The sequence below is a fragment of the Cucumis sativus genome, chromosome 7 (genome assembly GCF_000004075.3).
Source record: "Cucumis sativus cultivar 9930 chromosome 7, Cucumber_9930_V3, whole genome shotgun sequence".
Taxonomy (NCBI): domain Eukaryota; kingdom Viridiplantae; phylum Streptophyta; class Magnoliopsida; order Cucurbitales; family Cucurbitaceae; genus Cucumis; species Cucumis sativus.
Genome location: NC_026661.2, coordinates 11,863,921 through 11,877,671, shown reverse-complemented (window position 1 = coordinate 11,877,671; position 13,751 = coordinate 11,863,921). Strand labels below are relative to the sequence as shown.

At 32.6% G+C, this 13,751-nt stretch overlaps 1 protein-coding gene across 5 annotated transcripts; it reads left to right on the top strand.

Moving 5' to 3' along the window:
- Positions 1-263: 263 nt before the first annotated feature.
- On the top strand, positions 264-7,003 carry LOC101215745 (hypothetical protein). 5 transcript variants are annotated; one of them, XM_011660743.2, is made up of 15 exons: positions 272-415; positions 866-942; positions 1,032-1,120; positions 1,273-1,461; positions 1,828-1,878; positions 2,140-2,270; positions 2,384-2,500; positions 2,651-2,770; positions 3,604-3,665; positions 4,324-4,502; positions 4,850-4,903; positions 5,633-5,742; positions 5,859-5,972; positions 6,069-6,194; positions 6,287-7,003. In XM_011660743.2, the coding sequence occupies exons 4-15, from the start codon at positions 1,285-1,287 to the stop codon at positions 6,315-6,317; spliced, it is 1,272 nt and encodes a 423-aa protein (XP_011659045.1). In that variant the 5' UTR covers positions 272-415; positions 866-942; positions 1,032-1,120; positions 1,273-1,284; the 3' UTR covers positions 6,318-7,003. The 5 variants fall into 5 exon arrangements, with proteins under 5 accessions (XP_011659044.1, XP_011659045.1, XP_031744864.1 ...); XM_031889004.1 differs by having other exon boundaries at positions 1,264-1,461; XM_031889005.1 differs by lacking the exon at positions 866-942 and having other exon boundaries at positions 283-415.
- Positions 7,004-13,751: the final 6,748 nt, after the last annotated feature.

Sequence of the window (13,751 nt, the reverse complement as noted above, 5' to 3'; positions counted from 1 at the left end):
TAAACAAATTAGTATTAATTTATTATCAACTAATATTTAGCGAGTAATTTACAAATAATTAAATTAGAATTGAGAAATTGAATTCCGCTACCAAATACATATCTAAAAATATAAAACATTAACTTTATTTTAAAATTTGTGTATATGACATTAGTATTATTGGTGTAAGAGTAAGTGAAACAAAAATCACCTGAGAGCGAGGCCACGTGTCCCGGATTATGGCAAGTTGAGCTGCCAACCGATTTGGCGAGACATCCCTATCACGCGCCCTACTAAAAACATTCATTCTTTTCCCATTCCGGCAACAATGGTCCACCTTCAATCTCATATCCTTCAAATCCCATTCAGGTTTTGAAGGCGTCTATGGAATCCATTTCTACGGAAAACATTCTGTGATCGTTTGTTTGCTCTTCTGGTAATCCATCTCTTTCTGCTACATTCTCCTCTCCTTTCTGTTTTGCTTGAATTCTGGTACAATGTATGATTTATTATGGATTCATAGAGGTTTGATCTTATACATTCTCGTCTTTAATATCTTCGTCCTTTTACGGAACCTTTGTTTCAGTTTATTTGTAAAATGGTCGTTGCTAGATTGTGGGTATTGATTTATTTTCGTTTATTTGGTTGTATTTTAGATGATTATTACAACCTAGGCCCTGTTTTTGAATGAATTCCTCAAGGCTAGGGAGATCCCAAGTTCTTTTCCTGCTTTGCTATTTGCTAAGAGTCTGAAGGTTTTGTGGTTATTGGATTTGGAGAATTTTGGACAAAAGAAGAAAATAGACTCATTTGTTTTGTTGCAAGCAGTCTCATTCTCATTCCATGTGTTTCTCCTTATCTAATTCAACAATGTTCATTTTTCTAGGCTCCCGATTTAAATATATCTTATTTCCAGCTTGGACTTCTCATATGGGGGCAAAAAAAAATAGGCATTAGATGAATGTAAGATGCTATTGTTTTAATATCAATTTATCAACCTGTAAAATCGTGGATTTTAAAGGAATAATTTATCGTTAGTTTTTATCTTAAAGCGTACCTAGCAGCACCTCACGTTTGATGCCTCACTGCTGTTGAGAGTATTCGGCTTTCCTTCGGCCAAGTTAAACCTCTCGAGCAAAAAGTATGATTTCACTTGAGGAGGCTCGTTCACACTTATGTGCATAATAAGTTGTCGACTTTTTTTTTTTTCCTTTAAGTTGTGCCCGCTTGTAATTCTGTGGCTAACACGTTGCATTGGTACTGACATACTATGCTTTTGGGGAGGTGCTACAGACGAAGTCAAAGATGGCTATTGGATTTAAATACTGGGATGATTGTGTTGATCCACAAGACATGGAAGCAATGTGGAGTTACCCTCAAGTATGCGCTGAATGGTTAGATGCCGGAGAGTCCAAAACACAAAAGGTTCACCTCTCACGAGATCCGGATGGACAGCCTTATTTGACTCAGACCGAGATGAAGGTCATACTCTTTCTATAATGTTTATGGACAGAAACGTGAAGCAACCGTTTTGCCTTTAACTTGAATATTTCTACTAGAACTTTAAGGAGTCAATTACATCAATATTAAATACTCTTAATGCCTTCATTGTATGTAGACTAAATAAAGTCCCTGCTTGATTTTGAAAATTACAATCTTGTTTTAATTTCAACTACTTATCTTCTTGAGGAATTTGATTATTTTCTTTCTGATTATTCAAGATCTTTTTCAATTTCTGACGTAGAGCATATAAAGAATTTATTTTCTTCTTTAATTTTGATGGACAAATTCTTAGACTAGGAATGCCATGTAGCCACCTGAATGATTGTAAATTGTGTTGTTCTCCAGGCAGTGGCAGATATCGTTGTGCATAGGCACTTTGGTTCCAATGTAGATTCTGTAAGTTTTTTTTTCCTGCAGATATCGTTGTGCATAGGCACTTTCTTTCTGCTTGCAGTTAATTTATTATGCTGATATCGATATTCCATTTACTTTTTTACAAGTATTCTTTTTTTTCCCCCTCAATGAAGGTGGTTATTTTTATTAAAAAGGAAAATCCCATACACACAGTTACTTCTTATGATCATAGCAGTTGTAGTCACTGGAAATAGTTGCTTTACTTAATTTCAAATATGTATTAAAAGTTCATAATTTGCACAGGATATGATCTGTGCCCTAGCAGAACTTGAGAGTGATAGACAGCCTCTTGCAACACGCTATGACAAAAAAAACAAGGAATCAACATTAGGGATCATGCAAATAACACTTAAAACTGCTGAGTGGTTGGTCAGGTATGAAGATTCGGTATTTTATATATTCTTCATATTTAAATATATACATAAAAAATTTCATTGAATAAGATCTGGTTAGGACACATTAAACTTGTACCATTTTTGGTTGGCAGTGAATTGCGTTATCAATCTTATGGATTAGAAGGGAACCCAGAAGTTCTGAGTAAGCCCTTTGTCAGTGTATATTTTGGGGCTGCTTACCTTAAATGGTTATCAAACTTTGAGCAGAAGTAAGTCGCTGGACTTTCATTTTGTTCATTTATTTGTTGTAAATTGTCTTCGGCTTCTCGTCCAGTTTATATATTTTTCCTCTAAGTAGCTAATATCATTAACCCTCTAAATATATGGTTCCCTATACTAATAACCAAGCTCCTTTTCAGAGAAAGAAGTGAAGAGTTTGTAGTTAGGGCCTATAGAGGTGGTACAAAGAAGGCGACTCACAAAACAACTTTACCATACTGGAAACGATATCTATCAGTAAAAGAAAGTCTTCCATCCAGGTACTCGCCTATTGATGAATAATGTTTGAACTGCAATAAAGTTTATTCTGTTCAAATGTTGGTTAATGTTAATCCTGTTGGCAGTTAAATAGGTACATGAAAATCTAACCTACTTGAACAACTTAGGGATATTATTTGCTTGGTATAAAGTTTTGGCATTCTTTAAGCTTATATTTAGCTCACCTCGTTCTCATAATGCATGAGTGAGCCATCACAGAAACTTTTTTTTTCATCAAAACTTGATTGGTTAGTTTTTAAAAAAAAAATATAAGTAAATAAATGAATAAACTTAGTCAAAAAGTTAGGGCATCAACTATTTAGTTTCCGAATCTGATTCTAACTTTTTGATTCTTTTACCCCAATTTCCACCAAACCAACTTGCCTCCGGAGCTATAATCTTGTTCTTGTAGTTGTTCTGTTAAATATATCCCATTTTCAAGTATAATCATGTTTCTTTTTTTATTCCTTTTTTTTATTATTTGTATTTTTTTTAGAACCATGTTTCGCTTCAGGCGTAAAGAAATGTTTCTACTCTGCTTTTGAGATTTGACCTGAAATGAAGTGATGAGTCTAAATGAAGCAGAACTTGCACATATTGGCAGAAACCATAAACTTTTAATTATCTCTAATATTTAAACTATCTTGTGGCTTGCATTTAAAATCATGTGTCTAATCCAGATAGGTGCTAGCTGTTTTTGGTATTACAGTTGAACTCCTTGTAAATAATCATATGTCTAACTAAAATGGCTTAACTGCATGAGTCTTGATAGAAAGAAAACATTCTTACAATGTTCCAACTTTAAACTGATCACCATCACATTGGTTATGTCTAGGAAACATATCAATGAAGTTTCCACCTCTACTACGTCCCCTCCATCTGCTTCAGGGAATACAGGTTGAATTTCTTTATATGCTACTGATGATTCATTTACTTGTGAATCGTATTCTCGATATTAGAAACATGGACAACTAGAGTAGAGGACTGGTTTCTTTTTTCTTTTTTTAGTTTTCAAAGTCTAGCAGAAAAGGGAAAGGGGTCCAACAATGCAGAAAAGAAGAAGCGAAGGACGCTCTTTTGGGCTAAAAAAAATATATAAGAGTCCTCTTTTTTTTAACTTCATGCAAGTAATATTATTCAACACCGTTTACCAACATAAACTGATTTTAACCATCCACTACAACCAAAGATAAAGAAGAACAAAAGAAAACTAGGATTATAAATGAAGAAAACATCGCTTAGTGTTCTTGAATCACATCATAGAATAATCTTCCCAAGAGAGAACAATCAATTGATTATTGAAGAGAAAATAAGAAGAAAGCAGCAAGAAGTTGGACTTCATGGCCACCCTTTCCTTCATACATTATTAGTGTGAATCAATTTTTGATACCTTGTTTCTGCTTATATTCCTCTGTGATGTCCTACATGAGCTTTGGCTTTATTACATATGCAACTTAAGCCTCTTCACTAGAGTACAGGATGCATACATACATGCCTGCGGACATCCTTGTATTTGCATTTCATGGAAATGACACGCTATTTTCTCCTCTCATAGAGGGCGCAGCTATTACTTATACATTTTGGGATTGTCGAGCTACCCCTGAGGACATGGAAGAGATGTGGAATAATCCTGATGTTCAAAAAGAGTGGACTAAATCTGGAGAGAAAAAGGGCAATGTACGGTTTTCTCATGATTTAAAGAAAAGACCCTATGTTTCCCGAGTAGAGTTGAAGGTAAAAATTAATAAGATTCTCATACATCACAAGAATACTTATTTTCTGTGGTTTTCTATGTTTTCACATTCAGCTTATATGTGTAGGAAAGTTGTTTTTTTCCTATTCAGATTTGCAGTAATCTAAAACTATCTCCAACTACTAACTTGTTGTTACATGCCTCTTATCAATGCTCTAATCTCTAAAGTCTCTCAAGAAAGAGGAAATACTTTGAAATTTCTTTCACAAGCTTGCTATCATATTATTAGCTTCTATCATCTGATTTCTCCAACTTTTTGAGGGAAATAAACAAACAGCATTCGAAATTTGTAAAGAGAATCTGCATTCTAACCGGCATCCTCTTGCAGGCCATTGCTGAGATTATTCTTTCAAAACATTTCAGTACAAAAGGAGTTCAACCAGTAAGTCTCCAGCCAATTAATCCCGTACTTTCTTCTGGAATATATCTTTCCAAATTCTTTTTCCCTTGGTTTTATACTTTTCCATTTTCTAGTGTATGTCAATAAAATGAGGATGGGAGCCGGAAAACTTATTTATATCTACAGTAATAATACGCTACAGAGAAAAATAGTATAAACAAAAAATAAAAATTGCCCCTATTTTAACATGAAACATTTGACGAATAATTGAAGCCATTTATCCAACAAACCCTCACTCAAAAGCTCTAGAATTTGAATTGATAATGGAAGGAGTGTGCTTGAAATTTGGAAAGAAAACTAGAAAGGGAACACCATCAAGAGAAATGAAGCTTGGCCAAGTTTAAGATGTCCTAAACAAAAACTCACTGATAATTGTCACATGTACTGTTGATTAGGTAATCCTGGATTTCCACACACATTCAGCATCTTCTAGTATTCAAGGACACAGTTGTACAACCTGTAGAACATATCCTTATTTAACTAAGGTCATACACACCTTCAACGTCTGTCCCTTTGCTTGTACACCTGAAGAGCAAATTGTGTTGATGAATTATTCATTTAAAAATTTAACACCAGTTTGAACTGATATATTGCAACCGTTTCCAGATATTTATTGGAACAATTTTCTTCTTAACTCACTATTCTAAACATTTATTCAATTTAACATTCTTCACAAAATTATTTATGGTATGAATTCTCATTGGTGCACAGACTGTTCTATGCGCTTTAGCAGAGGTAGTTAGCATGCGGTTCATTAATGGAGTTGGAGCGCGTCCTGGAATAATGGGGATTGACTATTCAACTGCATTTTGGCTCTATATGTATGTCAATCTTGTATCAATTTTACTAAACAATATCAGCATATGTCTATTCATTGTATGATTGTCAATTGTGGACTAGTAACATTATTTATGTTAATCATTTGTTGTTGGCTAAGGGAGTTGAGCTACAGAGCATACAGACTTGATTCTACTGACGATTTAACCAAGCCATTTGTGTCCATGTATTTCGGTGCTGCCTACTTGGCTTGGTTATCTGACTATGAAGGGAGGTAGGTTTTTTTTCTAGGATGAAAATTATCATTCAAACTCAAACTAAAAAACAATTATCTACCAACTACGGTATCTGAAGTGGTACTTTTGATCAGGGAACGAACTCGCCAGTTTGTTGTTCAGGCTTATATAGCCGGGCCGCAGAATGTAGATCTTCCAGAGACAGGTCCTCTTTGGCTGAAATTTGAGGAAGCGTTGAGCAACTACGAAGACAATAAAAGGTTAGCTATTTCTGGACAACGACTCCCTCTATTCAATGCTTCAATTTTCTTCTACTTACATATCTAATACAGTAATGGTTATTTTACCTCAGTGGCGCTCAAGGAAGCTGTTCCATCATGTAAAGCAGGCATTTATCTACTGTCTGTTTTCATCCGTAAGTTGTCCATTATGACTTGATGTCTCACGACAAGAAAAGGCTGGAAGCTAGATATTCATTCTTTCACACGACAAAACTGAACACCACTTGGAAGTTCTTTTGTACAGTACTGGAACATTACCAAAACATTTGTTCCATTAATTCCTTATATTCATTTGCCGACCACTAATCGGCAGCTCCTGTCTTTGGGTTTTCTGTAGAATTCCTAAGGAAGATTAGAAATTAGAACCAAAGCTTTTGAAAACATGAATAAAAAGCAGTTGGTAGTGTGAATGTAGCAAGATTGAAGTACCCCTGTCTTGCCTGATTGCGCAATATATTTTGCTTCCCCATCACTGTTTCTTCTTTCTCTGAATGTTTTCTTCTCTATTCAAATTTATATCTCCTGCATTTTGCGTGAAGGTCCATGAAACTTTTTCATAGCATACTTTGAGGCTTCTCTGTAATCACTTCCAGTTTATGGTGATATCTGACAGAACTTCTTCAGAGGCATCTTCAGGCACGTGGTTCTCTCATCTGAACAAAATGACTTCAATATGCCTAAACTTATCAGGCGACCTCTGCTTGGCAAGAATTTGAGTTATAGTCAAAAGTTCATGTAAACAATTAGGCCACTTGGCCAGAATAAATGTTTAGTTGCTTCATTTAATACATTTTTTCTTTTATTTCTTTTGAAAAGGATTTTTTATTATGAAACAAGGCCAAACAAAAAAAGGAAGAGCGGAGAAGAGAGAAAGTATAGAAAATAATTGAACTCAATTGTAGTATATCTTATAAAGTTTTCATGTACTTTTATTTACATAATATATGTTACAGTATAAAATTCAATAGGATGGATGTTACAACGTATTGACATGAAATTGGATGAGAATTGTATGAAAATTGGTAACATAAGTAGGTTATGGGATATCTATGAAAAAATAATATATAATTGTATTTACAATACTCCTTTTTAGATATTTATATTATATAAAATAAATGTCTCGTTAAAACAATATTAAGAAAGAATACATTGAAAAAAAATAATAGTGAAAGAAAAAATGTATATAAGTTTATATACTCTAATAACTAGCAGAAAAAACCATATTAAGAAAAACAGATTGAAATATTTCCAGTTCTCTCATGAATACATCACTTGAATCCTTTTGACGTTATGATGTTATGCATCAACATTTTAAATGTTGGTGTGGGTAATGTCTTTTGTCTTTTGAAAAAAGAAATTTGTTAAACACTAATGTGTTATTTTTTCGAAAGTAATGTGTATAGAAGAGTTTTGGTAACATTCGATTTGTTGAATTTCCTTTCATGTATCATCTTTTGACTTGTGTTATACATTGTTTTCAAATTGTAAAGTTTTTATCGAAAGACAAACCACACGTTTCTCAAATATGATGAGTCATTGACCTCAACCACACACATAATCTCATTGATTTGATGAAATGGGTGTAATGGTTTGCTTTGATAGAAAATGACAAATATCGAAGAGGTTTTAAAATGAGTTTATTATTGAGGGTAGAGTTGTAATTTTTCCTCAATGGCAATTTTGCAATTAAGTGCATCTTATCTCTTAATTGAGAAAAGAACAGAGAGGGCAATGAGAGGGAGGGCAGCCAAAAATACCACGTGAAGAGAGTGATTTTTCTACTACTGACACAAGCGGTGCGAAAGAGTTGGGTTGAATTGGATTAGATTATGAGACATTCTCGACTCAACGTCATTGACAACCCGAATTAATTTTTCAATAGGTTGAATTGGGTTGTATTGTTTTTTTTTTCTTTGAAAAATTTATACATAGAAACTTTTAGAGTTAGTATTTGGAAGGATGTCAAAACGGAAAATTAATAAGAGTTATAGCAAATAGCGTTTGCTACACGTGATCCATATTTTTTTAATCCAATAATATCCTTAGTATTTGAAAAAGAAAAAGCCTTCAATTGTAGGAATGTTGTTTTCTTTTTTACTACTTGGTTGTTTAAATTCAACTATTTTCTTTCTCAAATGCAGTTTTTTAAATTAAAACTTGTAGAGAATAAACTTATTATCCATCTACCTTATAACTAAATTCGTATAAATCTTATCAGATTTAAAATTTAAAATTCAAACCATTTTCTCATCTTATAGTTTAAGATTTTAATTCATATATATTTATTTTTCGTATAAATCAATTAAGTGAAAATTTGATTGGTTCAAAACTAGAAAGCACTTTTGGAATGTGAATATTGAATCAAAAGCTTGGTGGAATCGATAAAAAGTTTTTATGGACTGCAAACGATCCTAATAGGCAAAAGACTCCTATAGTCTCAAGGATTGAATGAGACATCCAACTACAAATAAATGAACGGAAGATGAAAATGGAAAATAAGGTCTGAGTATAAGTGCGAATTTGTAAATTTATTATCTAAACATTGAAAAATTTGGGCTGAATCAATCAAGATATGAGTTCATATTCATATAGGGTAGATAAGAAAAAGTGTCAATTGCCGCATTAAGCTCAATATGCAGTCTCAATTACGAATGTATATTTGAGGAAGAAAGTTGATCATTAAGAGATGTGAAGTTTCTACAATATTATCAATTGATGGAAAGATATGAAATTTATTATTCATTTTCAATGGGGTTGAGTCGAAAGACCATAAGATTTCAAATCCCTTCAAATACAAGGTATTTGCTAAAATGTTGTTTGTAATGTTCAACCAGACCCAATTATACAAATTAAGCCAAAATGTCAATCATGGTGATTTTTTTAAAATAAACCATTTACCATTCTCATGATTTTGAAGCTGTTAGAGTGAATTTCTTCATCAACAAATTTGTTTTTTTGGATTAAGGGTTCTAAAGTAGTGTTATATCATACTAACCTTGTGAAGTTTACGCTCACAATAATGATTTTGTAATAAGTTTCTCATACACATAAGCTATTTTTCTCGTCTCTATGGACTAATTTCTTCATCCATCATTTGGCTCTCAATTTTAGTTCAAGAACGATGTACTACCTCTTAATTTGTCAACAGATCATGAACCCAATAACATGGATAACTGAGGTATTTTATTCTATCAATTGAATTTATTCTTAACATTTGTTATGTTTTTTTTGTTTTCAAATACAAGAATACATTCAATGTGTTTAGTTATTTCTTTTAAGTATAAGGTATTGGTCGGTCTAAGTTTATGACTAATAGTTATTTTTTTCATGTTGATCACGTTATAAATTGGTTGTCCAAATTTTAGGAAATCCTATTTATATCTTAAATGTTGTGTTAGGTATAGTTTTTTCAAACGTAATTTAAGTTTTTTTAAAAAAATATTATGCTTCCCATAGTTAATAAATCAATTAAATAATAAAAATGGATATTAAAGTAATTTGAGCCTACATTTATGTAATATACTAATTTATTTAGGACTTTTATGAAATTTATTAGTAATTTGGATCCTTCGTATAATATCATATAACAATTTAAGCTATATGAAAGACCTTTTATATATTGAATAAATTGGTAGAAAGTGTGGGTTAGAGAATTTCAAAAGACATCCTTGAATTTATTATCATACTTATAAAAGCTCTTCCACTTCCCAAAATGTTAATTAGAGTAATAAATATTTTTCAATCAAATATTGAAATGGTTAGAAAAATGGAGTGGAAGAGTTAAAATTCACCGACTATTCATCGTTGAAGTTGAATGACAAAATTGTAAATGAACTAAAAAGGTAAATTTATATAAATATAGTTAGTTTACAAAATATTTATTGAAATATTGTAGTTTCAAAAATATTTATTGAAACATCGTAGATTTGTATTCTCTACTATGTCTTTAGTTCAACCTAAGACATAAGAGAGAATAAGAAAGTTCTCTTCATTCCAATACTTTTCTCTCATTTTTATTTTCTTTCTCTAAGGTCGGATTTTCAACCAAAGACGACTTTACCTTTTTTGTTTTTATATTTAAATATGTAAATTTAAATAATTACATAATGAGAAACTTTTGCTTTTTAAATCAAACCATATTGAAATTTCAATTGTATTTTATCTTTCATTCATTTGTCACGAATTTTATAAAAATAATTGTAATAGTATTTTTAATTATTAAAAATATGGTTGTTGAAAAGTTTTTTTTTTTTTTTAATAATGACCTGTAATTGAAAAAATTAAGTGTAAATTGAAATATCTTTTAATAACCAAATTACATTTACTGAAAAGATAAAAAAAATAAGTGTGTTCTACACACCTGGACATTATCGATTTTGAGCTAGTTGTCACTGTTTACTCTGAACTCTTTTGTTGTCTTGGCTCCTCTTGATTCCCTGGTTCTTGTTGGTACTCTTGTCGATTTGAAACATGTGCAAGTGCTTCATAGTACAAATATTCAGACCCCTAAATCATAATATCACTAATAAGGATAGATAGATTCGTTGATCGACATCCATATAAGAAGATGATAGACAAACCCCTTAATCATTATGTCACTACAAGGATAATGGGTATTTCTGAAGCAGTAGCACGTCAAAAAAATGAAAAAAAAAACATTGGTAAAAGTTCTCTTGACGTCAGAAGTAACCCCGTCAGCTAAAACGTCGGAAGTAAAACGTCGAGAGAACTTTAGCCAACGCACTAAAGGAATGACGTCGGGCGTGTATTATCCCCAACGTCGTCATCGGCAATGAGGTAAACCCGACACCACCTCCTCACATCAGATAATGATGTCCCAATCTGACGTCGGAAAAAGGTTTCTCTGATGTCATGGAAAGGACATTGAGGGAAAACCCTTATGCTGACGTATTGTATGCTTCGAGATAAATTTATATTTATATTTTTAATTATTGTATTATTGTATTATTATTTTTTGTTATAGTGAGTAATAAGTTTCACGTTCCCCTTTGAAAAGCAACAATTAAAATTCATAACAAATTATTATAATAAAAAATTACAATTTATATAATAAAAATTACAATTACGAAATTGGATTGCATAAGTTGATGATCGAAGTAGTAGATGATCGTTTGCATGTCTAAGTTGTGGAGCTATGGTGGAAAATCATTTCCAAAGCCCATATTTGAAGAAATATCAACAAATCGGTAATTTTACGAACATCTCGCTTTGATGTTTTGCATAAAGATTTAATTTATCTTTAATTTTAAAAGTCTCATCTTTAGGATTTTTTTTATAGTTATATATATCAAATTTTAAAACTTGACTTAATATTAGGGTCTCCTTCTAGCATTTATATGTTTTTTAATATACGAGTCCAAAATATGATAGATTTAATAGTATAACTCTTATAACTTAATATCATAACAATAAAATCATAGATCCACTGCTAACATATACAACCCTAAATAATGTCGTAACATGTATTTAATATAATTTTATTATCAAAATGAAATCACATATCTACTAATAATATGCATCTAATTAATAATGTTCTTATCATAATACTATAGATCAATATTAAATTAAAAGAAACTTACAGATTGAATAACGAGTCTACTTTTTTCTCAAATTAATGATGATTCTTCTCTTCTTTTTTTATATTAATCCAACCCAATATAACTATATATATTGTGTATATATATTTATTTATTATTTAGAATTATTTTTCTTAACATATTTATTATTTTATTCTTCATTTTTCACTTTCTCTTTTTAATCTTTCATTGAAGAGAAATTAAACTGTTAAAACAAATTTATTATTTTAATCTTTACCGAGAGAGAGTTTTCAAACCTATTTTAAAAATTTTTAAAACCTATTTATTATTTTATTCTTCAATTTCCATCTCAAATATGCAGGTAAGAGAAAAATGAATGATTGATTTAATTTATTTTTTAGGTAAAAGAAATTTTTTATTATTTTATTATTTAGAAAGTAGAGAGATCAGAGGACACTACAAGAAATGGGAGCTCTCCCAACGCATAAAATTGTCGAAAGATATATGAAAAGCGTCGAAAAAGACTTTTTCGATGCACAAATATACGAGACACAAGTCGGAAAAAATGTGTCGAGAGTTCCTAAACAATTATTGACGTTGTATGAACGTCGAAGATGTTGTCAATATAGAGGGAGATGTCTAGAAACTCCTAACGCACATGCGTACCATGTGTGTCGGGAGTTCCTCTATTTTTTTAAAAAAAAATACCTTCGAAACACTATTAATTCCTAAATTGAAATTCAAACTCAACTTCAACACTTTAACCTCAATTTCAACACTTGAATCTCAACATTCAACACTTCAATCTCCACTTCAACGCTTCAAATTCAAATTCAAATTCCTAAAACCTACAACTAATTCAAAATAATAACACTTCAAATTCAATTTCAATACTAAAACCTACCACTAATTCAAAATCTAAATACTAAAACAAATTTGAAATCTAAATCTAAAACCTAAAACTAATTTGAAATCTAAATACTAAAACTATTTAACTAAAACAAAACAATAACTAAACTAAACCACATAAGGCAATGGGGATGACAATGCCCTCTTCTTCTCGATCTCCCTCTCAGTCTCCCTCTCCCTCTCTCGGTTTTCTTTCTCTTTTTTGTTTCCATTCTATAAAGAATGGAGTTAAAAAAGACGGAGAATTTCCGACGCACAACGAAAGCGTCAGCACCCTATTCCTGACGCGATTAGTGACACGTCGAGAATCCCTAAACATATTTCCGATGGTGTTGACACCACGCCGGAGGAAGGCGTAACGTACAATTAATGATTTGCCCTTCCTCCAACGCAGCACTGTAGACGTCGGGAATAGTTACCCATTTTTCGACGCACCTGACACCACGTCAGAGGAAGGCCAATTAATTGTCTACCTCTTTCGACGCTACACTTTCCACGTCGGAAATAGGAGTAAATTTTCTGACGTACCTGGCACCACGTCGGAGGAACCCTAAACCATTCCAGCTAGTTTCAACGCTAATGTGTCTGCGTCGGAGGGAATGCCTTCCCCTGACATGCACCAAGATACGTCGGGAAACACCGGCTTCTACCGACGTCATGTTTCCCGACGATTTTTTATGCATCAGGAAACTCCCTCTTCCGACGCTACACTTTCCATGTCGGAAATAGGAGTAAATTTTCCGACATACCTGGCATCACGTCGGAGGAACCCTAAACCATTCCAGCTAGTTTCGACGCTAATGTGTCTGCGTCGGAGGGAATGCCTTCCCCCGACGTGCACCAAGATACGTCGGGAAACACCGGCTTCTACCGATGTCATGTTTTCCGACGATTTTTTCTGCATCAGGAAACTCCCTCTTCCGACGCTACACTTTCCATGTCGAAAATAGGAGTAAATTTTCTGACATACCTGGCACCACGTCGGAGGAACCCTAAACCATTCCAGCTAGTTTCGACGATAATGTGTCTGCGTCGGAGGGAATGCCTTCCCCCGACGTCAACCAAGATG

What these genes read in the sequence shown, in the direction of transcription:
- LOC101215745 (XM_011660742.2), top strand. Translation starts at nt 1,285, where the DNA reads ATGGCTATTGGATTTAAATACTGGGATGATTGTGTTGATCCACAAGAC. An exon ending in TTATCAAACTTTGAGCAGAA is followed by an intron (nt 2,501 to 2,650) that starts GTAAGTCGCTGG and finishes GCTCCTTTTCAG; the next exon opens with AGAAAGAAGTGAAGAGTTTG. An exon ending in AACTACGAAGACAATAAAAG is followed by an intron (nt 6,195 to 6,286) that starts GTTAGCTATTTC and finishes ATTTTACCTCAG; the next exon opens with TGGCGCTCAAGGAAGCTGTT.